This window comes from Ursus arctos, unplaced genomic scaffold (genome assembly GCF_023065955.2).
Source record: "Ursus arctos isolate Adak ecotype North America unplaced genomic scaffold, UrsArc2.0 scaffold_7, whole genome shotgun sequence".
Classification (NCBI taxonomy): Eukaryota; Metazoa; Chordata; class Mammalia; order Carnivora; family Ursidae; genus Ursus; species Ursus arctos.
Window position 1 is genome coordinate 39,234,714 of NW_026623089.1, and position 27,532 is coordinate 39,262,245.

At 43.2% G+C, this 27,532-nt stretch overlaps 1 protein-coding gene across 5 annotated transcripts in view; it reads left to right on the forward strand.

The window, feature by feature from the left end:
- VSTM4 (V-set and transmembrane domain containing 4) overlaps positions 1 to 27,168 on the forward strand; it is a 98,763-nt gene extending 71,595 nt beyond the window's left edge. The window contains exons 8-9 of one of the 5 annotated variants that reach the window (XM_048219276.2): positions 8,414 to 8,511; positions 25,632 to 27,168. In XM_048219276.2, coding sequence (XP_048075233.1) covers positions 8,414 to 8,511; positions 25,632 to 25,656 — 123 coding nt within the window. In that variant the 3' untranslated portion in view covers positions 25,657 to 27,168. Of the gene's footprint in view, positions 1 to 5,330; positions 6,861 to 8,413; positions 8,512 to 25,235 lie in introns of those variants that run through there. The other 4 variants (XM_057308807.1, XM_048219275.2, XM_048219277.2 and 1 more) reach the window with 4 other exon arrangements.
- The last annotated feature ends 364 nt before the right edge of the window (positions 27,169 to 27,532 follow it).

The following is a 27,532-nucleotide window of genomic DNA, read 5'->3' on the forward strand; positions in this document are numbered from 1 at the left end:
GTGACAGGTACCCCGACATACTTTATATTTATCTATTAATTGCCTCTCCCTTCTACCAGAATGCCCAGCCCATCAAGGCAGGAAGCTTGTCTGCTCTGGTTGCTGCGATGTCCCCCGTGCCCAGAGCAGGACCCAGCATGATGGAGATTTGTTAATGACACTGCATACCTGTCCCATGGAGTGGGTGCTGTCATTCTGCTTTTACAGATGGGCACAGTGAGATGCAGAGTCAGTGCGGTACAGAACGGAACCCAAGGTCATGCAGACTTGGCTCTGCTCCTTCTGAATCCAGAACATAAGGTTTTAACCAGCTCATTTGGGTTCTTGCCTCCGGGTGGAGCCTGGGTCTGGTGGCTCTCCTGGCATGGGTTGGATTTGCACCCATGTTTCCTGCTGTTCTGCCAGAGAGGCTAGTTCACCTGTTTTCCAAAGAGAGCCTTCTTTTGCTTGCAGTGAATTGTGGGTTCCAATGGACTTTCCATTTCGTGTGATTGCATCTGGTTCAGATCATCAAAAATTCCTCACCAGTTCTGCTGTATTGACTACCCCTGTCTTGTCCTCAGATGCAGCTATAGAGTGTTTGCTGATTTTAATAGCTCTCTGGTCATTCGGTGGGCTTTTAGAAACTCGGTGGGGCACAAAGGCTAAATCTATCAACTTTTCTCACTTCTTCCACTGTGCATATCACTGCACATGAGTGTGAGTGTCTGTGTATCTTTTTCAGATCTTTTCTCCTTGTTCTGATATTTATCAACAACCTCAAAAAAGGACATGCCTTGTAAATTTTCACACCCTACCTTCTCTCTGAGTTGTTCAAGAGCTGTTGCTTCTAATCCAAAATTTTAGCCCTGGTAATAACAGAAACAGCTATTTACTGATACTCCATGGATATACCCCAGAGAGAGAGCCAAAAAAGTACTTTTTGCATGTCATCATGGTTAATTCTCACAATCAGCTCCCCCCTCGATCTCCAATTTTGCATAGAAGGACACACACCCTGGTTAAGAAAACCGAGTTCCTACAACTCACAGGAGTAGCGATCCACTTCCCGTGAAGACGGTGCTGCCGCTCCAGAGGACAGCCCCTTCTCAGTGCCACCGGTCATAAAGGGACAACTTCCTCTCATCCACAGCCTGGGGTGGGAGGCATCTCTCATGTATCCATTAAACAAAAATCAGTTGTACACTTTCTGGGGACAGAATGCTTCATTAGGCACTTTGGGGCCACCTGTAAACAGATGGAGTCAGCAGCGTTTTCTGGTCTTAATCACAAGTGTTAGTTGCTGAGCTTTGCTTGTGTGTTCGTTCGAGCTGGTGTGCTCCTCTCGCAGATGCAACACAAGACATTCTTCATCTTCACAGAAAGTAACTTGGGGCAGTTACATGCATTTCGGAGGGGATCTTTGTTTGATGGAAGTATCTCCAATAAGAGCTGCTAGATACCGAATTATCTGTGGATCGTTTACGAAATGAAAAGACCTAAACTTTTCCTTACCAGAATTTTCCAGAAACGAGACCATTTGGAAACCAGTTTATACCCATAACAATAGGCAATAAAGAAAAGAGCTGACTTTGAATGGGACTCTGTCTGACCAGCAGTTTAGAGTCAAAAATACCAGGCCTAGCGTCTGCAGGTTTTAGTTAATATTAAGATTTATTTTCCCGGGAGGGCAACATTGACCTTAGTCTCAATTGGGTCGATATTTAGCTCTCAGATCAATAAGTCTTGATGGGAGCTGAAACTAGAGTCGATACATACTTGTTGACTCACAGAGGCCTTGGTGGGTGCTTTAGGAAGGAATTTGGAGACATCTCCTCTTTGGGGCCTGGTACCAGTTGAGGTGTTTATTTTTATCGCTGTTCCATTTTGCCACCATCTGCATAAAATGGTGCTTCCTGGAGTGGTCAGTGGGCTGCAGAGCCCCCCAGCCCTCTTTCCAGAGGGACGTTAGCACATGCTCACCCCGAGAAGCCAAGCTGCCCGCCGCCTCCAGCTATTCCTTGACAAGAAGGGAGAATCTGTGTTTGCTGAGTCCCTACTGTGTGCCAGCTTCTCTTCTAGGGGCTCGCCGTCCCTGTCTCACTCATCTGAAGTGCACATGCGCGCTCCTGGTGGGCCCTCTGGACGCCGGCAGGCCCAGAGGACAGACGTGTTTCTTTGTGATTTCACCCTCAAAGCATAAACGTGGGAATCCTTTTGTATGTTTCCGAGACAGCATGGCGTGTCGTGGGCAGTATGGATGCCAGGGCCTGAGAGTGGTTGGACAGTTTAAAAGATAGGATTCAAGAGGAAAAAAAGAGGTGAGAAAGGCATTTTAAGCATTTTATAATCAAGATACAGACACTGACCCTCCTCTTTTTTAACAAAACAAACACAGCAGCCCGCTTTCACGGGGACCTCGTCGCTCTCACGGTGACCTCGTCGGAGAGTGAGGCGTGTGCGATCACGCAGGGTCTCTCTGACTGACGATGTGATCGGTTTGTCTAATAACCCTCAACACTGACAGTGAGGCGTTGCTCCTACATCAGAGGTTCCTCCTCCTTTTAGGGACAGTGGAGTACTCTCACAGCCCTCGAAATATGTAGTTTTCCTTTCAGCTGGGGGAGAGGGATTGGCACTGGCTCAAGACCCCCTGAAGCCTTCTGGGGACCCCCATTGCCTCCCTCGGGCTAAGCAGCCCCGCAGCAGAGCCCCCCCAGGACCCACGGAGCGAACGCAGATACTTCCAGGAAAACCATCCTGGCTTCCTGGTTTCCGAAGAAACAGACAAAGCCACAAGTGCCTTTTGATTGATCTTTATTGCACCGGGTCAGTTCATTGATCGGGAGGCCAAGAGGAGGAAGAGGACACCATTTCTGTGGTGTGGAGGCAGGAGCCCAGGGCTTCAAGAATAGCCACAGGGAGGGTGAGTTTGAGAGGACGGTAGTCAGCACCCCGACACGGACCAAAAGAGAAGAGAGCGCAGTCCTTTGGGCTCAGTGGACTTTCGCACACTCCTACCTCCGAGTCCACGTCCTCCTCGCTGAGGACACCTCTAACGAAGGCACTTGGGTGTAGTGCTCAGGAGCTGGAAGGCTCGGGCCACCTCTCTTCTCTGAGGAGAAAACGATCTCCTGTGAGCGACAGACTGAAGACACAGAGAACACAGGCACATCACGGCTTCGTTACTGCAAGTCTCCCCGCAGGTCTCTGGTACCCTGTCTGTCCGCTCGGATCCATCCTCCACATTGCTGCCTAGAGATTGTTCTCCAACACAGCTCCGACCACAGCTCCTCGTTTTCCCGTTTAAAATACTCTCCGGGCTCCCCCTCGCTTCCAGCATGAAGCACGGCTTCCTGGGAGCCGCACACGTGCGGGCTGCCTCCCGCTGGCCCCGGTGCCCCGGTGGCCCCACCGGCTCTGTCCTGCCCCTGCTGCCCCACCTCATCCTGCCGCAGAGCTGCCACTCACCTTGTGGCTCGCTCACGACCGTTCGGAGCCCTTCTGCCCCTTGAGCCCCACTTACCCACTAGTTTGGTAATCTGGTTCTCCAGGCACCAGTTATGCCCCTGCGCGTCAGTGAGCTCCCCGTCACCCACCCTCATGGCACTTTTCGGTGAAACTGTTATTTCTGACCCTTTGAGGCATCGGCGTCCTTGTTCCTGGAGGTAAATTTGGGTCGTCTGCCACCACCCCAGCTGACTGCTCCGCTTCCCAGCTGTGGCCCTTCCGCAGGTGGTTCGGCTAGCTTCTCCTTCTCCACCTCTCTGGGACGTTGGCTGTGTCTGGGGTACCCTTCTTCTTGAGCGGATTGCCTGGGGGAGGAACCACTGGCACAGGGGCCGCAGCCATGTGGCAGCCCGTCCGTTCCCTCACTTGGGTCTTTAAGGCTGTTCCAGACTGGTTCTTCTGTTGATGGTACCTTCCCTTGGAGGCTCCACCTGCCCCCCACATTCAGCACAGCGCACACGGGGCTCATTACCTGCTCCTCCCAGGATACCCCTGCCTCTGGGAATGGCTGTCCCGTCCAGAATCTAGGTGCCGTCGGCCTCCCCGCAGCTTGTGCGGTGGTGACTGTTACTTCTCAGTATGCCCAGTCTTGTCCCTGCCCCCCCTACTCATTGCCACAACTGGCTCACATGCCCACCGCCTCCCCATCCATCTGACCTCAGGGCCTCTCCGTGGGGTCCCCACGGCACCTGACCTGTGTTTTAGCACTTCCCACACCACACTGAAATCATGCTTAGTTGCCCGATTTGACGTTCTCCTCCCCTGGCACCATATGGTTCCTTTTTACGGAGCAACTTCTACATTTCTTGGACAACAAAGGCTCTACATCGTAGACGCCTTAGATGGTGGAGACAGGAGGGGCTGTTTTTTTGAAAATTGTGCTCAAATGCCCATGACATCAAATTCACCATCTTAGCCATTTTTACAGTTGAGTAGTGTTAAGTACGTTCACATTGCTGTGCAAACAAGCTCCAAAACTCTTTTCATCTTGCAAAGCTCTGTACTCATTAAATAAAACAATCCCCCCTCTCCTTGTCCCTGAAACCCACCCTCTACTCTCTGTCTTTATGAACTTGACGACTCTCGGGACCTCGGGCAAGTGGAATCACATAGTATTTCTCTTTTTGTGACTGGCTGATTTCACTTAGCATAACATTGTTAAGGACCATCCATGTTGTAACATGTGTCAGAATTTCTTTCTTTCTTTTTTTCTTTTTTGTAAGGGTGAATAATATTTCCTTGAATGTATATACCACAGTTGGCTTATCCATTCATCTGTCCATAGACACTCACGTGGCTTCCACGTTAGCTCTTATGAATAATGCTGTTGTGAACACGGATGTACAAATATGTTTTCGAGTTCTTGATTTCAGTTCTTTTGGATATAAACCTAGAAGTAGAATTGCTGAGTTGTATGGTAGTTCTATTTTTAATTTTTGGAGGAACTACCCTACTGTTTCCCACAGCGGCTGTGCCATTTTACATTACCACCAACAGTGCACAAGGATTGAATTTCTCCACATCCTTGCCAACACTGCTGTCTCCTGTCTTTGTGATAGTAGCCGTCTTAATGGCTGTGAGATGGTATCTCCTGGTGGTTTTCATTTGCAGTGCCCTAACAATTAGTGATGTCGAACATCTTTTTTATGTTCTTGTTGGCCATTTGTACATCTTCTTTGGAGAAATGTGGGTTCAAGTCTTCCCCCTGTTTTTTTTTAAATCAGGTTGTTTGTTGTTGTTGTTGTTGTTGTTGTTGTTGAGTTGTAGAAGCTCTTTATATATTCTGGATATTAACCTCTTCCCAGATATATAATTTGCAAATATTTTCACTCATTCTGTAGGTGGCCTTTTCCCTTTCTCGATTGTGTCCTTCAATGCACAGAAGTTTTACATTAGCACTAGTTTAAAAATAATCAAGGACTTGTGCTCCTCATCCCTGTGTCTCTAGTCAAGGAGCTGGAACTTGCAGAGTGTGTGTGGAGTGAATGGACGATTGAGGACAGAGATCTGTGATCGGAGCTCTGAGTCCTCACTGCTCAAAGTGCCATCCACGGACTAGCAGTCTGGGCATCACCTGGGAGCTTCTTGGAAAAGTAGAAGCTCAGACCCCACCTAGGCCTGCTGAATGAGACTCTGCAACTCAGCAAGATCCCCGGCGAATCTGAGAAACATGAAAGCTTGAGAGTGTGGCTCTGAATAACTCATCAAACTCAGGAGCCAGCTCTGGGGGGTCACTGCCGACAAGACAGAGTCTTGTCAGGGTCACATCTGGAGAAGACTGTTTTTACATTTTAGTAAAGAGTTCAGCCCACTGGGGAGAATGGTGGGTTTTCTTATTTATCCACAAAGAGAAAATTAAACACGAGAATCCGCTTCTAAAGGGTATGGTGAGTTTCCTTCATTCCTGAGGACTTTTCCTGGACAGCTTATCCCTGTGTCAGCTGAGGGTAGCTCTGCCCTGTGATCTCCTGGGGCCTCTCACAGCTAGAGAGTTCTGACACGTAGGGGGTGTGTGACCAAGACCTGCCCACCTGGGATTCCCTCGAGCTTAGTCTGCAGTGCCCCTGCCTCCTCTCATGGATTCTGAAGATCGGAGCACTCCGAATGGACACAGAGGATGCGGTTCATGCCATCAGAGCTGAGCGGGAACCTGTCTTAGGAACGGCCTTCCACTGAGTGGTCAGCGCAGGACCCAGATGCCTCGCCTTGTCTGGCGTTTTCCTGGTCTCAGGGAAGAAGCCCCTTTCCCCGGCCCCGTTTCACTCTCGAGAATATCCTGCCCAGACCAGAAGTTTCTCTCTGATCCGTAGCAGAACAGGGCTTGGAGGCACATTAAAGGCGCCAGTGATAGAATTCTGAGAGGATTTTAATAATAACCCAAATCCCAGCAAAATTATTTCCAGAGGACACGCATTTCAGGTTTCTTGAAGGATGTTTATAATAAGCCAGAGAATTTCTCTTGTTGTCGTTAATGGGCTAGAACTGGTTTCAGTTAAATTTTACATGAAAAGGATATATTAACCTGCATAAAATATGTTCATAATCTCGATTTAAAATTAAAAAGAAGAAAAAAACCCACAACCACATGTACAATATATCGCCCCAAGTAAAAGCCTTGGGAAAAAAACACAAACTTTGCTGGTACCACGCTAGTACCATTTTTACAGAGATAAAAATTCTATGCTCCCCTCGGTACACATGCATATATCCCATTATTGTCACGGGGAGTTATGTATGTTGACTGGAGGGGAGAATAGATGCTGAGCTTCGGAAGGGATGAGAGGAGGGGAAACAGAAGTCATTTGGTTTCATGAATTTCCTCCAGTCCGGAGAGAGCAGGCGGCAGGCCCTGTGGAAAGAGCGAAGCAGAGTCAGGGAGGTGAGGCGGGCCCCGCCCCCCCCCCCAAGTGGAGGTGATGAGTTAGGGACTGTTAACTCTGTCACAAGGCTGTCACCTCCCAGGCCCTCTGCTGCCTGGCACTGACCACAGACAGCCACCAGGCTGGATGCTTCTCAGCTGTGTCTGAGGCCAGTGGAAATTGCTGGAGGCCCTGATTGTACTCAAAAGATTTTGCTTAAAAGACTCCAGGGGTCTTTTAAGACTGGTAGCACCTTAGGCAGTCATGAGCAAGTCCCTTGAGGAGACGGTGGGGACCCTACTCCACAGCGCTGCAGCGGGAGCCTGCCTCACCCCGCTGTAGGAGGACGATGGGACCTTGTGCTTTGAGACCACCTCAGGACTGTGGTCCCCTGTTCACTGCGTCATTGATGCAGTCATAGTGTGTCGCAGTCTTCCACGTGCCTCTTCATTCCTCATGCATTTATGGAGTGCCGACAGGCAGTGTGCAAGGAGTTGTGGGGACAGGGGCACGAGTCTTAGAATCTTCTGATGGAAGGGAACAGGTGGCGGAGAGGGAAGCCGGGCCAGAAGTTGGCCCAGTTAAAAAAAAAAAAAAAAAAAGGAAGTTGGCTGAGTCCAGAGGGAGGCCTGAAGGTCCTGCCGGTCCAGCTGCGAGAGTGACCCTACCGGGTGGCACGGGCTCATCCTGCTCCTGGGGGTCCTGGAGAGGCCCCGCTGTGGGAAGGCCCACCCCTGTGTGTCTGCAGGGAATGTCCCTTCAGAGAGGTAGCTTGTTTTCCAGCTCAGCTCAGCGGATTTGCTGCTTTTATTGGGCCCTTCGTTGTTGGGATCATTGCACTGCTGGGAAATTTTTTTTTAACTTTTTTACTCTATTTTATTTTTGTAATCTCATGGAACAATATCATTTGTGCTCACATTTGATTTTTTTTTTTATAGAAAAAGCTGATTTCATTTAAAACCTCAGTTTTGAGTGCAGAACATTTTGGAATTGTTATTAGAAGACTTTTTCAATCTCAAATACAGAATACTAGAAAAAGGTGCCATTTTGGGGGAAAAAATAGTCACTGTATCTGTGACATCAAGCTAAATTATTCAAAATATCCAGAAGAAAATCTTGATGTGAAATTCTGAGTTCATGACAAACTAATGGAACATTGAAAGGATTTTATGCCCCTAGCCAGATTTAATTCTAATTTATTGTTATAACTCCCAAAAGCCAAATTTATAAATTCCAGCAAGCACATGTGATGTCCAAAAGGCGGTAAGACACAGCCTCGTGAGTGTATGACTAGAGCAGGCAGAGAAAGATGAAGATTGCAAACTACGAATTCAGTCATGGGTGCCCATTGTTCACGTTACGTATGAATTCAACAAATGAGCCAGCATACCTGCTGTAATTTGATGTCTGGTCTTAAGGCTTGGTTTGTGCCCTGTCCATTGTGTCCATGACATAATGCTAGTGATGGTGATGGTGGTGATGGGATGAAGGTGGTGATGGTGAAGAACTTGGTGACAATGGTGCTGACACACACCCTTCACCTCCCCTGACACTTTCCCATGCAGGCGGTATCCTGGTGCTTGTCCCTAGGAACGCGGGGACAACCTGACCTAAGCATGGCTATTGGCTCCGTCTCCCCGATCAGGCAGGGAGCCACAGGGAGGTAAGGACCAGCACACGCGCCCCCACCGGGAAGTGGCAGTGCAGGGTCTGGTCGGGCACTTGGCCTCGGGTCCCTGTTCCTTCCCACTGGGCTCCGGGCTCCACTGTCCCTCACCGAGAGCACTCAGTAAAGTTCTAGTCCACCAAGTCTCGGAGCGGTTTCTGTCTTGACCTCACTGGGCGGGTTTTATATGATGAAAGTTGCAGTGGTGATTCTAAGTGGGGCGCGGAGCGGGGCTGGCAGTTCCGAATATCCGTTTGTTAAGATTAGACAGTGAAATTCTTTCCGTAGGCTCTCATTTCTCTGCAGTCGCCAAATTCCTATTTGGCTTATATTCTTTAAGCAGTTTTCTGTGTATATACAAACTTATATCCATCTCTGTCTCTCTATTCCCAAAATGTATACCCAGTCACCCCACAGTCAGTGTAGGTCATGGCTACAGATTATGACAAATAATTAGTGTGTGCCAACTTCCCTAAAATGAGGTTGATCTTAAACAAAATGTTTACGCATTGAAGTATTTTCCCATTAACAATATATCAGGCTCATATTTCTACATCAGTACGCACAGATCCGTCCCATTCTTTTAATAACGGCAAAGTGTCACGGTATAATCATTTCTTTCATCAGTCTGTCTGTCTATCTATCATCTATCTATCTATCTATCTATCTATCTATCTATCTATCTATCATCTATCTATCTATCTATCTATCTATCTATCTATCTATCATCTTTCTATCATCTATCTATCAATCTGGTATCATCATACATCTATATTTTAACCTCTGAAGTTGAAAGCCACGTGCGGATTTACGTGATTCCAAGTAGTAGAACGTAGGTAGCCTTCTTCTTGGTAGAATGTCCACATGGAAACCCTAGATAGGCCGAAAGAGAAGAAAGTCCCATAGTTCTGCTCATGATATCCAAAAGCATCCACTTGCTGGATTCCTGAAGCCCCAGCATATTTAAAGGAAGGTTTTTTCAGACTGGTTTTCTTTCATTTTGTCTTGAACTCATTCAGTCAATCATGTAAACATGTGCACTGACTGTCCCCTACGTGCCAAGCTAGCACCTGAGTCGGGTACCTTCTGGAAGCTAAGTTACAGCCAGGGGTGTGCTCCAGCCCACTTCCGTCCATGAGAGAACAGATTTCTTTGGCATCGTGAAATTTGTGCATGTAAGTCAGCCAGTGCTATAAAGCAGAACGTTTTTCTGGGAGAACTAGTTGCTCACAATTTCCCAGCGTGCCGTGGACGGAGGTTTGACAAAGTCAGTGCTTTGGAGAGCTGAGTGGTTTGGTTAGACGCTCGCTCTAGCACCAGCTCCCCCAGTGACTAGCTGTTGGCCGCAAGCTTGCCATTTCGGTGCCTCTGTTTCTACCCGTGTAAAATGAGGATGCTAGTAAGAGTACTTTCTGCATAGTTGTCGGTGCACTAAGTATTAGGTGCTATGACTACGTTCTGGTGGGAGAAGACAAATGAACAGGACTTTGTAATTCCCAGGAGTGACACATGTTCGGCAGAGCAGGATTGCAGAGCAAAGAGCGAGGGGGGGGACTGTGTTTGACGGGGAGGAGCCTCCTTGGAGCAAAGGCCCAATAAAATGAGGCAGCAAGCCACACTGCTATTTGGGGGAAGAACATTCCAGGCAGAGATCACAGCCCGGGCAAAAACCCTGAGGTGGGCTCTGGGCAAGGAGTACGGCGCAGGCGTGTCTGACACACACCAGGAGGCCAGTCTGGCTGGAGCGTTGGTCCAAAAGGGTACTGTGTGGTGTGAACTGAGGTCAGAGGAGTCCCAGGGCAAAGTCAGGAAGGATCAGTGTCCTGATAGGGACTCCAGATTTTTTTTTTAAAGATTTTATTTATTTATTTGACACAGAGAGAAAGAGAGATAGTGAGAGAGGGAACACAGGCAGGGGGAGTAGGAGAGGAAGAAGCAGGCTCCCAGCGGAGGAGCCTGATGTGGGGCTCGATCCCAGGACTCTGGGATCACGCCCTGAGCCAAAGGCAGACGCTTAACGACTGAGCCACCCAGGCGTCCCTGGGACTCCAGATTTTATTCTAAGTGTAGTAAGAAACCATTGGAGAATTTTGTGCAGGGCATTGAGTGGTTTGACTTATCTTTTTAGAAGGTTTAACTTTATCACTATAATATATATATATATCTCACTGGATTTATTTGGCACTGGCCTGAGATCCAATGGCATCCATCAGAATCTGGCAGGTGCATATGATTTCTCTCATCTATGGAACATAAGAACTAGGATGATCAGTAATGGAAGAAAGGGATAAAGAAAGGGGGGGGGTAATCAGAAGGGGGAATGAAACATGAGAGACTATGGACTATGAGAAACAAACTGAGGGCCTCAGAGGGGAGGGGGTGAGGGAATGGGATAGACCGGTGATGGGTAGTAAGGAGGGGACGGATTGCATGGTGCACTGGGTGTTATACGCAACTAATGAATCATCGAGCCTTACATCGGAAACCGGGGATGTACTGTATGGTGACTAACATAATATAATAAAAAATCATTAAAAAAAATAAAGAATCTGGCAGGTGGTGTTTTCCAAATGATCTTGGAGTGTCGTCTTCTCTCTGCCTCTAAGTGTTTCAAACAGACCAATTTTCAAAACAACACTTGCTGTACTCTATAATAAAAATTACAGTAATAATAATAAGTGAACACTTGTGTGGTATTTACTGTTTACCCACAAGGTAATTTTCTAAGTACATTACATGTATTAACGCATTTAATCCTCAAAATAACCCTGTGGGATAGGTACTATTATGAGTCTCATAGGTGAGGTGTGTCAGGCAAGGAAATGGCGGCACAGAGAAACTCAGAAACTTGCCCAAGGTCACACAGATGGTAAATGGCAGTCTTTCTGTCTCCGAGAATCTATGCCCTTAAAACCACCAGGTAGACCCTTGAACCCCAGACACCTGATGAGCTAGAGCGTTAAAGATTGCAGTTGATTGGAAGACTGAGGTTTCAAAATGGAAGATTCTCCGAGCGGACTCCTACATAGAAGGAGATAACCAAACACTCTCTTTTTCTAAACATAAATATTCTTTTGAATAATATTGCCGGTAAAAGTACTTTTGGAAGGAAGCTGGGAAAACATACATGTGTGGTCCATGGGGAAGAGAAAATGAGTGTCTGCATTAGATCACGGAGCTAATCGCCGCTATCACTGTGCCACTGTGAAGAGGTTCATGTGTCAGGACCCTCCCCAAGAGCTTTATCTATAATCACATTTTAGCTTCCAAACATGCATTGGTGAAATCTAGAGACCTCCGTCTGTCTGATGACTTGTAAAGCCTTGGGCCTTTTCTGTGCATGGCTTTAGTAAGTTCTATAGCTGGTCACCTCTGTGTGTCCTCAGAGCAATTAGCCGGGGGCATGTGACTTTCCATCACGTCATATTCATTCTGGGAACGCGCTTTGCTAAACATCCTTTGAATTCTCCAGAGTCAAGAGCATGATGCGAATTTGCTCTGCTCAAGAGTTCCAAGTGACTTCATCCAACTCACGGTGCCAAAAACCTGGATACAACTTTGAAATCTTAATCTCCATCCAAAACTTCTCTCCTGAGTTCCAGATCCTTTCTAATCCTTCCAAAGAAATAGAGAACCCTGCTTCATTGGCCATCAGTTACTGAATAATCATGTGAAAGCCAGGCAGGGGGTAGGAATTTGGGTAGATATAATCCCAAGGTTTATGGACTTCTGAAGCAACAGAGAAAGTAGGCATTTTGTGCCTCAGAGACTACCTGTGCTCCCTGTGTGATGACCAAGGGTCCTGGTCGCTAGACCCTGGCTCAGAGTGTCAAGAGGCACCCATGTCAGCAGTCACAGCTGCATGCTGAATTTGGGGAGTGCAGCTGAATTCCAGCCCTCACCTGGGAGTGAGGATTCTGGTATCAGTCATGCTGCTGAAGCCAGAGGTCCTAGTGGACCAGTGATCTCACCTCTAAGGAGATGGTGCGTAGACCTGGCATGTGGCTCCAGCAATTACTCAGAAAATTCCCCTGGCCATCTCTAGTTCTACCCTTTCACCGCTTAGCTTCCTATTCCCACCTGTCCAGTGGACATCTCTAATCAAGAGTCTTGTTTCCAGGTGCGCCTGAGTGGCGCAGTCAGTTAAGCCTCTGACTCTTGATTTCGGCTCAGGTCATGATGTCAGGGTCGTGGGATCAAGCCCCGCATCAGGCTCTGCACTCAGCACAGAGTCTGCTTGTCTCTCTCCCTCTGCTCCTCCCCCTCCTCTCTCTCTATCCCTAAAATAAATAGATAAATAAAATCTTAAAAAAAAAAAAAAAGGTCTTTTGCCACCTGCCGCACAGCCTGGCCAAAGCAGAGTATGCCCATGGGCAGACCTGTGGAACTCAAAATTTAGTCAAGTTCGTATCCAAGGCACGCCGATTCTAACTGGACCAGTAAGAACTATGACATAGTTTTCTTTCCCGATTTTGGACCTATGGATACCGTCAAGGGCCCTCCATCGAATAGAGCCTCGCTGATTGCACGGCCTCCAGCTCCTCGGTGTGTGTGTGTGTGTGTGTGTGTGTGTGTGCGCGCATCATGAGGGGAGAATTTGTTTTACTAGATACTCCTCTGTTGAATAAAAAATGAGCACTTATCTTGAAGGGGGAAGAGGAAGTCTGCCCTCGATAATATGTAATTCTCTCTTGGGTAAATAGATTCCTGATAGTGCGAGTCGGTAGAACTGCAATCACATTTTTTAACTCTAAGGTGACGTTAGCATAAACATCCCCATGTCCTGGTTATTGATCTTTTGCTCAGATAATGCTATTCCCCAATTGAACTTCTGACATCAGAGAACTTGCAGTGGCTGCAATTCCATTTTTCTTTTATTCCTGCAACTTAATTCAGCGTGCACACCCAGAGGTGATCATAGCTATGAGAAAGTGTTGTTTTGTAGGAGTCTGCAGAGAATGTTCAATCAACCTCTCTCTTCCTCTCTCTTTCTCTCTCTCCTGGTAGGAATGTTAATTTTTGGCTTGAATCCTAGCATGAAATACTCAAACTACCAATGAGGACCTTGAAGTGTGGTGTGTCCCCAACAGGTGCACAACTTCTGGATTCTTGGGGGTTGACTTTTCTAGTGTGAGCCGTAGCAAGTAAATCCTTCTCCACAGAGCCACGTTCCATAATCAATACTCCAAAACTGGGGGAAAGAAGCGCTTAAGTTGGAAGTGGGAGGTCCAGCCCAGGGGGTGTCGTCTGCGGGTGAATGTCTCACCACTGGCAGAACAGCAGGATGGGCCATGGAAGACTTGGCATTTCACTGCACACTGACCTTGTTACACCTAGAGTCCAGAAGGTTCCATCACTGCATGAGAAAACTGGCATGTGTGCTAATGCTTTCTGAAGCCTTCCGAGGGGAAGTTGTGCTATGTGGGAGTTTAATTTGGCTCAGTGGTGGTCAATGAGCAGTTGAGTTCAAGTGTGGGGTCTGTGAGGTCCTTAAGGACAGCAGAAGGGTCACACAGCTGACATTTGAAGTCCGGTCCAAAGTGCCCTGCAGCCATGCTCTGCCGGCAGCCACGGGATGATGGCCTCAGGGCCGGTCTCCTTGCCTCCTCCCCATGAACCTTTCCACCAACCAAGAGATTTTTTCAGAGTTCCATTCCAACCTTTCTTTGATGCATCAACATGTATTTGTATGTGAACCGCCATCCCCTCTTGCTTATTGAATCCTCTTCCGGACTAAGGAATGGATTCTCCCTCGGCTGGGAGGAAATGTATCAGAAGTGAGATTACAGGTACATAAAGCAAAGAGGGTTAGAACAGACAAGATCCCAAGCAGTGGATCACAAACACCAGGCCCTTATGGAGGAATGGAGAAACTGACCAGGGGTCTGTAGGCTGAGGGGGAAAAGAAAATAAAACCAAACAGTCCTGGGAAAGAGGAAATGGGGCAGTTGCTTCTCACATGTTTGGAAAGTTCTAGGGCCTTTTCTAAAGGACCCTGTCTGACCCTCCCAGCCGTTGGTCCACTTCCCCTCCTTCCCATTTCTTCCTGCTCCTGCTGTCCAGTGAATACAGCAACATCAGACCTAAGTGTCCGAGGCCTGGAAATCCTGCTTCCAGGAGTTTCTTTTGTGTCTGCGAGCAGTCTGAAGCACTTGCGAGGTGTGAACAGCCCGTTCGAGATCACTGAAGGTTGTACCCTGGAGTGCCCATCTACTTCTGTGTGATTAGGATGGGGTTTTGAGGACCCACTGCGGGGTCCTCACCCCGGCGGTGCCCCATCGCATCACCCATTTCACCCTTTATGTGCTGTCCTGGCTCCTGGTTTTCCTGCCAGTTCTATAGTTTCACCAATAATGAATGACTCCGATCATTTGCTCTAAGCTGCTTCTGCCCTGAACCTTCCACTAAAGCATCCGGGCAAAAACAAGGCGGCTTGGTGAGAACTGGTGAGGAGTCTGCATTTACCGCCTTTCATTGGCCATTAGGAATTTATTTCCAGTTAAACAAGCCAGGAAATGTAATTAAGCACATGGTTGATGGTGACAGCCCAGTGAGCACGCCGGAAAAACGACAGGTTCTTTAAAGGTGTCAAGGACCGACATTATGCATCTTCTGTTGGAAACTGTATACACTTCGCAATTCGGAGCCTCCTGTGTGCTGCCTCATATCTTCAATCAAATTATTATATCCCAGAAATATGCATAAGGGAAATGATTCTACACATTTTATGGTGGGTTGTTGGCTTGTAGCAGTAATTGAAGTACCTTTCCACTTATGAAAGTACTAATTTTATTTGTTTTTATTGCTTTTCTAGATGCAATTATTTATTTAGTGTGCTTTGGCTTTATTGAATTATGTTTACTATAGGAACATCATAAAAATGTATGAAAACAACACATCAGCCCAGCCAGCCTGGTGACCTGTATTGAGAAAGCTAGTGTTATTTTTCATATCCAAACGTAATGGAATAACTTAAGAATAAACAGATAATCTACACTAGAAAACAATGCAATTTCAAGGTAATGTAATAAAACACCTGGACAATATGATTTCATAAATCCTGGTTCTAAAATTTACATGAGTTGGGTTTTGCGTGCTTATCTGAGGACACATGGCATTTCTAAATGGAATCATTATAATGTGAAATGTAATTAAACTGAAAGGCAAGATGTAAACGGGATTTTTGTTGGCTTTGGAATATATGGACAACTAAGAAGCAGTGTAAAGACTTCTGATGTCAAAAGAAAAACAGGAGGCTCTCATCCCTCCAAATGTCCTTTGAAATTTAAAAATGGCCAGTTTGCGAAGGTCGCTTGGCAATTGTACTGGCTGTAGGAGTTAGGAACTCTCTTTGTCTCTTGCTTCCTGTCTCTATTATGATGTTCCATTTCAAAAGAAAAGAGACTTTTTGCTTTAGGCATTCTTTTTAAGAATGTTAAATTGAATGTGAATGATTTACTTGTCCTGAATCTTGGCAAGATAACCAAGGTGGAAGCACGAAAAATCAGAAATCAAAACAACACAACCAAAGCCAAGAAACAAGAACAAAAAGCAGGTTGCTAAGTCACGTGTCTTTATGACTGTAAAGTAGTGACTGACTTTTATTTTTCCGATGATGACTTAAAATTAACTAATGTGTTGTTTAAATACATGTGCCTACAAGAAAATGTGAAAGGTATCAACACATCTGCATGCTAAATTGTATGTCTCCCTTCGGCCAGCCAGGTGACGTCACCGGAGGGCAAGATGGATAGGTACCAGGTGCTTGATTTCCCAAGCAGGTTCCAAGGGCTTTCTAAGCACGTAAGATACATGCACACATATTTACCCAAATGATAGGAAAACATACAGTACACGTATGGTTCCATCATTCTTTTTAAAGACTGCACCATATACCCGTTGTACGAATACACCAGTCTCCCGCCGATGTTCATTGAAGTGTTTCCGGATTTTTGCTTGTACCAACAAACACCTCCACTGACGATATACAAGAGGGCCTGTTTCTTCTGTTTCTTTCCGCACCTTTTCTCTTTTAATGTTTGTTAATGTAAAAGACAAAAAGTGATGTCTGATTTTAAATCCTGATTCTCTTATTCCTAGAGGTTGAGTCTCATTTGTGTGTACGAGTCTTTGTAATTTCCTTTCCTGTGAACTCTCTGGTCCTGTCTGTTGTTCTTTGCTTAATTTTCTCATGGATTATTGGCCATTATCTATGTTGCATTGTAGGGCCTTTGATATAAGTTGCAAATATTTTCTTCATTTTTTAATTATCCTTTGACTTTATTTAGGAAATATTTCACTGTCTGTGGCATGAAGGTGTTCATATCTTTTTTGTATCGATCCTGGGTTATTCTGTAAAATACCTTCTATACACTGAGGTTATTTTTAAAAAATGTCCCCACACATTCTTCCAGCACTTTTTATGAATTTACTTTCCACATTAAAATTTGAAATTTATCAGGAATTTGTCTGGTGTAAAGAATGATGTAGGGATATGATTTTTTTTTTCAAATGGCTGCCCAAGTGTCTTAACACTATTTATTGGAAAATAATAATTTATTTTATAATTTGGGGTTCATTTCTAGACTTTCTCATCAGTTTCATTGACATACAGGTGTATTCCTTTGCCAGTAACACAGTATTTTAATTATTACAGCCTTAGATTTTAATATCACTAGAATTGGATTACCAGTTATTCTAAAAAGAATATTAAACTTATTAAAAATAAGTTTAAGGTATACATATGCTATTTGGATACATTTACATATTGTAATATGATTGCCAATGTAGCGATGTTCATCACATTACATAATTATACATGCACATAATTATAGTACAATATTATTGTCTACATGCATTATCCTGTGCATTAGATCTCAGTGCCTTATTACTGCTTGTTACAAGTTTGTACCCTTAGGCACCATCACTTGTATTTGATGCCTCTCAGTCCCCTCTGACAACCACCATTTTACTGTTTTTTATAGGTTTAACTTTTAGATTCCACGTATAAGTAATATCATGCAGTACTTGTCTTTCTCTGTCTCACTTATCTTAGCATAATGTGCTCCAGGTCTATCTGTGTTGTCACAAATGGGAGAATGTCTTCCTTCCTCATGGCTGAATACTATTCCATTGTCTATATGCAGCACATCTTTTTTATCCATTCATCCATTGATGGGCATTTGGGTTGTTTCCATATCTTGGCTTTGTGAATCGTGCTGCAATTCAATGGGCTTGCATACAACTCATTGAAGTCCTGTTTTTTGGTGTTTTTTTGGGGGATATACCCAGAAGTGGAATTGCTGGGTTATATAGTACATCTATTTTTAATATTTTGAGGAACCGCCATATTGTTTCCATAGTGGTTGGACCAATTTACATTCTTCCCAGCAAAGTGTAAGGGTTTTACCACATCCTTACCAGCTCCTGTGGTTTCTTGTCTTCTTGATGATAGGCATTCTCACAGGTGTGAGGTGATATCTCATTGCGGTTTTGATTTGCAGGTCCCTGATGATGAGTGATGTTGCGAATCTTTTCCTGTGTCTATTGGCCATTATGATGTCCTCTTTGGAGAAATGTCTAATTCTTTTGCCCATTTTTAAATTGGATTATTTTGTTTTCTTTTGTTACTGAGTTGATGGAATTCTTTATATATTTTGGATATTATTTGAATATTTCAACCCCTCATCCATTAATATAGTTTGAAAAAAAGTTCTCCCATTCTATAGGTTGTCTTTTCATTTTGTTAATTGTTTCTTATGCTCCGTAGGAGCTTTTTGGTTTTATATAGTACCATTTGTTAATATTTTCTTTTGTCGTTTGTGCCTTTGGTGTTATTTCCAAAAGAAAAAAAAATTTTCAAGACCAATATCCATGAGGTTCTTCCACATGTTTTCTTCTAGGACTTCTGTTTCATTTCATTTCAAGTTAGTTTTCATGAATGATGTGAGTTGGTGGTCCAATTTCATTATTCTGTGTGTGTTTCTCCAATTTTCTTAGCACTATTTGTTGAAGAGACTATCCTTTCACTATTGGGTGTTCTTGTCTCCCTTGTCAAATATTAGTTGACCATAGATGCTAGGGTTTTTAAGTTGTCTGATGTGTCTATATTTGTGCCAGTACCATAGTGTGGCTTTGTACTATAGTTTGAAATCTGGAAGCATACTACTACTGGCTTTGTTCTTTTTTCTTAAGATTGCTTTGGCTATTTGGGATCTTTTGTGGTTCCACACAAAGTTTGGGATTGTTTCTTTTATTTCTGTGAAGAATGCCATTGGTACTTTGATGGGGATTATGTTGAATCTGTAGATGGCCTTGGGTAGTATGGCCATCTTAGCAATATTAATTCTTCCAATCCATGACATGGGATATCTTTCTGTTTGTTTGTGTCTTCTTCAATTTCTTTCAGCAAAGTTTTGTAATTTTCATTGTATAGATCTTTCACTTGGTTAATTTTATCCCTAAGTATTTTTTTGATGCTATTATGAATGGGTTCATTTTCTTTATTTGTTTTTCAGGTGCTTCGTCTTCAGTGCAAAGGAGTGCAGTTAATTTCTATATGTTGGTTTTGTTTCCTGCCTCTCTTCCGATATAGGTTTTTTACTAATTCTTTGGGATATTCTATATGTAGGGATCATGTCATCAGCAAGCAATAACAATTTTACTTCTTCCCTTCTGATTTGAATGCCTTTTATTTCTTTGTCGTGCTTAATTGCTCTAGCTTGGACTTCCAGTATTATATTGAATAGGAGTGGTGAGAGTGGGCATCCTTGCCTTGTTCCTGATCTTGGGGAAAACACTTTCAGTTTCTCCCCATTAAGTATAATGTTAGCTGTGGGTTTGTCATATATGGCCTTTTGTATGTTACTTTTATATCCAGTCTATTAAAGTTTTTTTTTTATCATAAAAGGATGTTGTATTTCGCCAGATGCTTTTTCTGTATCTATTGACATGAACCTGTGATTTTTATCTTTCATTTTATTGATGTGGTGAATTCCATTTATTGATTTGTGTGTTGAACCATCCTTGAATTTCAGGAATAAATTCCACTTGGTCATGGTGTATAATCCTTTTAATATGTTCATGAATTTGATTTGCTAACATTATTTTGAGAATTTTTGCATCTATATTCATCAGGGATATTGGTCTATAGTTTCTTTTTCTTGTGATATCCCTGTCTGGTTTTTGTATCAAAGTGATGATGATCTCATAGAATGAGTTTGGAAGCATTCCCTCCTCCTTGATACTTTAGGAGAGTTTGAAGAGGATTGGTATTAATTGTTCTTTACATGTATGGTAGAATTTTCCAATGAAGCTGTCTGGTCTTGAAGTTTTTTGTGTTGGGAGTATTTTATTACTGATTCGATCTCTTTACAGTTAGCTAAAGCTACTCTTTAGCTTTTCTGTTTCTTCCTGATTCAGTCTTCTTAGGTTGTGTGTTTCTAGAAATGTAAATATTTATTCTCAATTATGTAATTTTTTGGCATATAATGGTTCATAGTAGTTTCATGACTCTGTGTATTTCTGTAGTGTCTGTTCTAAAGTCTTCTCTTTCATTTCTAATTTTTTTATTTGAGTTTTCTCTATTTTTCTTTAATTAGTCTAGCTTAAGGTTTGTCAATTTTGTTTATCTTTTCAAAGAACCAGCTCTTAGTTTCACTGAATCTTTCTATTATTTTTCTGGTTTCTATTTCATTTATTTCCACGCTGATCCTTACTTTTTACTTCTTTCTGATAACTTTGGGCTTGGTTTGTTTTCTTTTTTTTAGTTCCTTATGGTGTAAAATTGGGTTGTTTGAGATCTTCCTAATTTCGTAATATATGCAGTTATTGTTATAAACAATAACTCTCAGATCTGCTTTTGATATACCCCACTGTACTGATGTTGTGTTTTCGTTTTCATTTGTTTGGAGATAATTTTTTATTTCTCTTTTGATTTCTTCTTTGATCCAGTGGTTGTTTAGAAATGTGTTGTTTAGTTTCCACATATTTTTAGATCTTCTCACTTTCCTCTTGTTGATTTCTAGTTTTATACCACGTGGTCAGAGAAGATAGTTGTTATGATTTCAGTCTTCTTAAATTTCCTAAGATTAGTTTTGTGGACTAACATGATCTATCCTGGAGAATGTCCCATGTGCACTTGAGAAAATGTGTATTCTGCTGCTATTGGGGGGAATGTTCTATATATGTCTGTTAACTCCATGTGTTCTAAAGTATGTTTCAATTTCAACATTTCATTGTAGATTTTCTGTCTGAATGGTCTATCCATTGCTGATAGTGGGGTATTGAAGTCCCCTACAATTATTGTATTATTGTCTATTTCTCCCTTATGATCTTTTATTAATTACTTAATTACTTTTATTAATGACTTAATATATAGTATACATGTATGCTTAAGTAATATTAATTACTTAATATAGTTAATATATACTTAATTTCATTGCTTAGTTGTTGGGAGCATATATATTTACAATTGTTATATCTGCTTGATGTATTGACCCCTTTATCATTATGTAATGATCTTTTTCTCTGGTTACTCTTTTTGGCTTGAAGTCTATTTTGTCTAATATAAGTATGATTATGCCTAACTTTTCATTTCTGCTTGTTGGAGTAACATCTTCCATTTTTTCACTTTAAGCCTATGTGTAACTTTAAAGCTGAAGTGAGTCTCCCATAGGCAGAATTTAGTTGGGTCTTATTTTTTATATATCCAGCCACTTGTGTCTTTTGATGGGTGAGTTCGATCCATTCACATTCAGGGTGATTATTGGTATGTAAGTGTTTACTGCTTCCATTTCATCTTTTGCCTCCTGGTTATTTTGTCTCTCCATTGTTTCTTTTTCCTTCTGTTTCTGTCTACTTTTGTAAGTTGATGATTTTTCATGGTTGTTGGCACAGTCCCCTCCCCCTCCTTTTTTTAATGTTTTGTGTCTATGCTTTAGATATTTGCTTTTTGGTCGCCATGAGGTTTACACAAAACATTTCATAGATAACACAGTCCTTTTTCTGCAGATAGCAAGTTATCTTGACTGGCCTATAAAGCCTCCGTTCTTTTACTGTTCCCCTTTTTGATGTCACAAATGATCTCTTTTTATACTGTGATTTTGTTACCAAGTTGTAGTAACTATAGTTATCTTTAATGTCTTTAATGCTCTTTTCCTTTAACCTTTATGCTGTGGTTAAGGAGTTAATATGCTATTCTAAAGAAGAGTTATTGTAGTCTAGTTCTATGTATCGCCTTAATCAGAGTTTTGTGTACTTTCGTCTTTTCATTTCAGCTTGAGGAGCTCCTTTCAACATTTCTTGTAAGGCAGGTCTAGTGGTGGTGAACTCTCTCAGCTTTTGTTTGGGAAAACCTTTATTTCTTCTTTATTTCTGAAGGATAACTTTGCCAAATACTCTTGGCTGATAAGTTTTTATCTTCCAGTACTTCAAATATGTCATTCCTCTCTCCCTGGCCTGTGGAGTTTCTGCTGAGAAATCTGCTGATAGCCTAACAGGGGTACTTTGTAGGTTACTGTCTTTTTTCCCCCTTGGCTCTTTTTAAAAGTCTTTATTGTTGACTTTTGACAGTTTTAATATAATGTGTCTTGGAGAGGGTCTTTTTGCATTGAGATAATAAGGTGTTCTATTAGTTTTGTGGACTTGTATATCCAGTTCCTTCCCCAGGAATGGGAAGTTCTCAGCTCTTATTTCTTTGAATAGGCTCTCTTCCCTTCCCCTCTCTCTTCTTTCTGTGATACCCATTATTCTCATGTTGGCTTTTCTAATGGAGTCAGATGACTCACATAGTTTCTTCACTATTGAAAATTTTAGGTCTCTCTTCTCTTCCACCAGAATCATTTCTATATTTCTGTCCTTGAGCTTACTAATTCTCTCTTCCATATGATCTGCTGTATTTCCAGTACATTCTAGTGCATTCTTCATCTCATTTATTGAGTTCTTTAGCTCCAGAATTTCTGTTTGTTTCTGTTCTGGAACTTCATTCTCTTTGGTAAAGTATTCCTTCTGTTTATTAGTTTTATTACTCAGATCACTGCATTGTCTTCCTGAGTTTTCTTGTGGCTCATTGAACTTCCTTACAACAAGTATTTTAAATTATCAATTAGGTTACAGTATTCCATGTCTTTGGGTTTGGTTGCTGGAAAATTGTCTTTTATTTTTGCGATAGCGTGTTACTGTGATTGTTTTCATATTACTGTGATTTTTCATGGTGTTTGAAGAGAAGTGGTTCTGCGACTGCATTTGAAGTAGTGAACACCTTTTTTATGTAGGCAAGGTTTTGTTTACTTTGATTCTAACGGTTCAACAGGTTGGTAGTTAGGAGCCTTCCTTTTGTTTTCCAGAAGGTGGCGCTATAGCACAAGTTTTTGGCTTCTCTTAAGGGATCTGACAGGCTGCTCAGGTTGGGAGGACTGTGCATTTTAAAAAAAGCAAAAGGTGGGGACAGAGCAGGGGTGAGTGGGGAAGGTGTGTGCTCAGTGCTTGGGGCTTTCGGTATGCCCACTGCTCCGTAGGGGGATCCTGAGTGGGGATGGTCCTCTTTCAGTCTCTTTTCCTCTCCCCCATCACTGTGGTCTCCTCAGAGAGGGCACTGGTCCCTCCAGCTGTGAGGCACAGAGCCAGCCCAGGAGGCTTCACTGCCTTCACCCTCCACCTCCTCTGCCAGAAAGGTGGTGCTGGCTGGTCACCGGAGCGGCCACACCTTCTCTGCCATCACCACCCGTGCCACTGCTGGCTCCACCACCACCACCCTCCCTCTGCAGTCCGGTCCACCCTTCAGGTGCACAGATGGACAGAGCTCTCAGGTGTCCTGGGATACTGTGCAGAGGTGCTTTTCTTTTTGATTACGGATGTCCGACTAGTTGTACATGGAAGGGGAGAGAAAAAAGGGATGGCTTCTGCTGCTGTGATGCTGCCATCACTCCGTCGCAATCCACCCACGATTCTTTATCTTAATTATGTGCCTTAATCATGGCGGGGAAGTATACATCTATGCCTGCTTCGTTCAAAAGTTGTTTTTAACAAAAACATTTCTTTTTAATTTTACTAAATGCCTTTCCAGCATCTATAGAGATAACTATATTGTTGTTTGCATCTATGGCTATTGTCGATTGTACTGGGAGAATTTTCTAATATTGAACCGTCTTTGCATTCCTGGAACGCAGTTATCTGCCTTTTAATGTGCTTCCTCATTCTGAGTAAATCTGATTTAAACTGTACATCGATAAATGAGATTGTTTTAAAATACGTGAAGTTTTTCTTCTTTTAATGTTCTGGATCAGTTTAATTATACCAGAATTATCTTTTCCTTAAAGGAATTTCTTGTAGAAAGTTTCCTATAAAGCTGCCTGGGCCTGGTGTTTTTAAGAAAGAGTTCTTTGGCAATATTTCCTCCCTTCCTCCCTCCCTCCCTCCCTCCCGTCTTCCCTCCTTCCCTTCTTTTCTTTCTTTTATTTTCCTTTCCTTTTCTTCCTTTTTTTTTGATGATAATTAGTACATTCATATTTTCTGGAGTTAATCTTTATAATTTATACTTTTTGGAACATTACCCATTTTATACTGTATTGCAAAATGTGGGACAATGAGTTGAGCAAAGTAGTTTTTTTAATTTAAAAAATTTATTAACATTATATCCCCTTCCTCATTTCCTATTTTATTCATTTGGGCTTTTTCCCCTTTTTATCTTGATTAATTTATTTTTCAGTTTATTTGTTGTATTGGTGTTTTCTAAATACCAATTTTGGGTCTTCTTATAATTCTACTGTTGTTCTGCTTTCTAAATACCAATTTTGGGTCTTCTTATAATTCTACTGTTGTTCTGCTTTCTGATTCATACAGTCTGGTTTTAATTTTACTGGTCTTTCTTTCTACTTTTTTTCCCATTTATTTTGCTCTTTTCTAACTTCTTTAATTGGGTGCTTGATCCATTTAATTCATATTATTAATATAAATATTTAAGACTATGATTTTTCTGTGAGTACTGAATTCTTTGAGTTCTAGCAAGTAATATTTTCTTTTTCATCATTATCAAGATATTCCAGAGCTTTAGTTTTGTACATATTAAGTCATTGAAGAAAATGTCTAGATGGTGTCATTCTAATTTCGTTATTAATTTCTAGAATTTTTTGTTTCTGTCTCTTTCATTTTATTTTTTCCTTTTGATCAGAAACTGTTAGTGGGATGACTGGGTGGCTCAGTTGGTTAAGCTTCCAACTCTTTTTTTTTTTTTTAAAGATTTTTTATTTATTTATTTGACAGAGATAGAGACAGCCAGCGAGAGAGGGAACACAAGCAGGGGAGTGGGAGAGGAAGACGCAGGCTCATAGCGGAGGAGCCTGATGTGGGGCTCGATCCCATAACGCCGGGATCACGCCCTGAGCCGAAGGCAGGCGCTTAACCGCTGTGCCACCCAGGCGCCCCAAGCTTCCAACTCTTGATTTCCATTTAGATCATGATCTTAGGGTCATGGGGTCAAGCCCTGAGTTGGGCCCCACACTTAGTGGGGAGTCTGCTTAAGATTCTTTCCCTCTGCCCCTCCCCGCTCTTGTGCTCTCTCTCTCTCTCAAATAAATAAATAAAATCTTTTTTAAAAAAAGAGAGAAACTGTTTGTTAACATTATTTTCAGAATTAGAGTTTACTTTGTGGCCTAATGTTTAATCATTTTTTGTTAGCTTTCTTTTTTTTCTTTTTTAAGATTTTATTTTTATTTATTTGACAGAGAGAGACGGCGAGAGAGGGAACACAAGCAAGGGGAGTGTGAGTCCCTGAAGCAGGCCGAGCAGAGAGCCTGATGCAGGGCTGGATCCCAGGACCCTGGGATCATGACCTGAGTCAAAGGCAGACACTTAACAGCTGAGCCACTCAGGCGCCCCTATTGTTAGCTTTCTGTGTCAAGAATAAATCATGATGTCTCTTTGCAGGGCATAATGTTCTTTAGAAGACAATGAGATCTGTATTATTGTGTTATTTAGGTTTTATCTATCCTTGGAAATTTTTTGTCCATTTGTTCCCCCTTGGATCCCCAGAATGCAGTGAAAATGCGCACCTGATGAATGAAGGTATGATGCGGAACTCACTGTGGTCAGCTAGAGTTGTGTTGTGTTCTGTCTTCTAGCCGAAGATTGCCGAGGAGAACCTGACCTACGCTGAGCTGGAGCTGGTCAAACCCCACCGAGCTGCCAAAGGCCTCCCCACCAGCACCGTCTATGCCCAGATCCTCTTTGAGGAGAACAAGCTGTAACGTGGCGTCCTCTTCCGCGGTCCTCTTCTGTGGTCCTATTTAATACCTGCCACCCTAGTTATTTATGATACCTTGGAAACAAAATCCTTATTTTTGTATTTTCCCTCGTGCCTTCTGTGTGGTGGGGAGCCTCTTTCCAACGGCGTCCCAGGTGCCTTCGAGGAGAGGTATGACGCACGAGGTATGAGGCTCCTCTCCGTCAAAGAGTAGGGGCCACAGCCCTTGGACGAATCTCCCAGGACAGGATGTGTCTGGGTCCGAGCCCTGAGCAGTGTGGACTCTGATTCTGAGAGCACTCAAGGAGATTTTCTGCTGAGCCAAACCCCTTCATGTTTTCTTCTCCTTTCTTTGGGTTTTAATCTTTTTAAAATCTTATTTTAATCTTGTACTCTTCCTGTATTTGTGATATCAAGCTCATAGTATATAGCTAGAGGAAATGCCATTATAGACCAAAGTATGAGATGGTAGATACGTACTAACTGGTTTTTCAAAAGGTCAGAGAACATTTCTAGGGTGCCTCGAGCAGAGCGGACCGCTTATTGCAAATGGTCACTCAAGATAGCATCTCTTGTTTTAAATAGATGCACTGACCCTGGTGATTTAAGGGCAGAGGCAGATTGCGGGGAACTTCAATGTCTAAGCGAACAGTCCACTGTCTAAATACGCCACTGCCCATTTCCCCGCCTGTGATCATTCAAGGCCGCAGGGAGAGTAGCATACCATTCTGAAGGACTTCCCCCCTTCATCACGGTGGACCTATATTGCTCTAGAAACTTACATTCTCCAGAAAGTTCTTACTCACTGTTTTCCAAAGGAGCAAGGGAGGGAGCTAGCCATCCATGAACACACTGGAGGAAGGGGGCCTCTTGGAAGTGTGCCAAGGTTACCACCTCTGATTGAACGTCCACTCGTGTGTGAGCAGAGTTTTTGCCTGGTTCCCCTGGGGTAGAAAGTGCAGGCCAAGCTGGAAAAATGTGTTTTAAAGACCCTACTGTTGTAAAGGGCCTCTCCCGACTCAATGTCCCGCGTGGTTTCTCGCGTGTTTGGGTTCGGCTCAGGCAGGGACACGGGGCAAATATATCTGTGCAGAAGTCGTTCTGTGTGGACGATACAACATCCGGGATCTCCCTGAAGATGGAGACCTTCTAGAAGAGAGACGCCCTGTCGACTGTGTTGTTAAGGACACTTCTCGTGTGGGTGCGCTCCGGGTGGTTATTTACTGCGCACTGCACGAATCGTTCGGCTTTGTAGTGGATCATGTATGTATGGTAAATTATGTATTTTAAACACAACCTTGAGTGTGAGTTGTGCCCCTCTGTATAACCCTGTATAGCCATGTGAACTCGGTCGAGTTCCTTATTCCCTAATTATCTCAGACTCATGTTTATATTAAAGGTGACTTAACCTGTCAGGATAACGAATACTGCGAGATTCGGGCTACTATACATTGCTTCACACTACACTGTGTTAACATTCATGTGACGCCCAGTCCGTAGTTTCAGAGTGAACATTTCTTTACAGTGCAAGGCTCTCATTACAATAGCTTCAAAAACCAATGTCTATCCGTGAACTTGGCTCTATATTAACACTCCCAAGGACCCCGTGATAGCTTATGAGTACGTCTTGTGTTTTATTGGAAAGGTTCCACACTGGGAGCAGGTATATTTTCTAGAAGCAGAAGAAGCCTGACTTTACAAAGAGGAAATCATTCTCTCTGGCCTATACCCGTACCATTCCCTTCCTCTCTGCCAAATTTCAAAGGTAGTGAATAAACC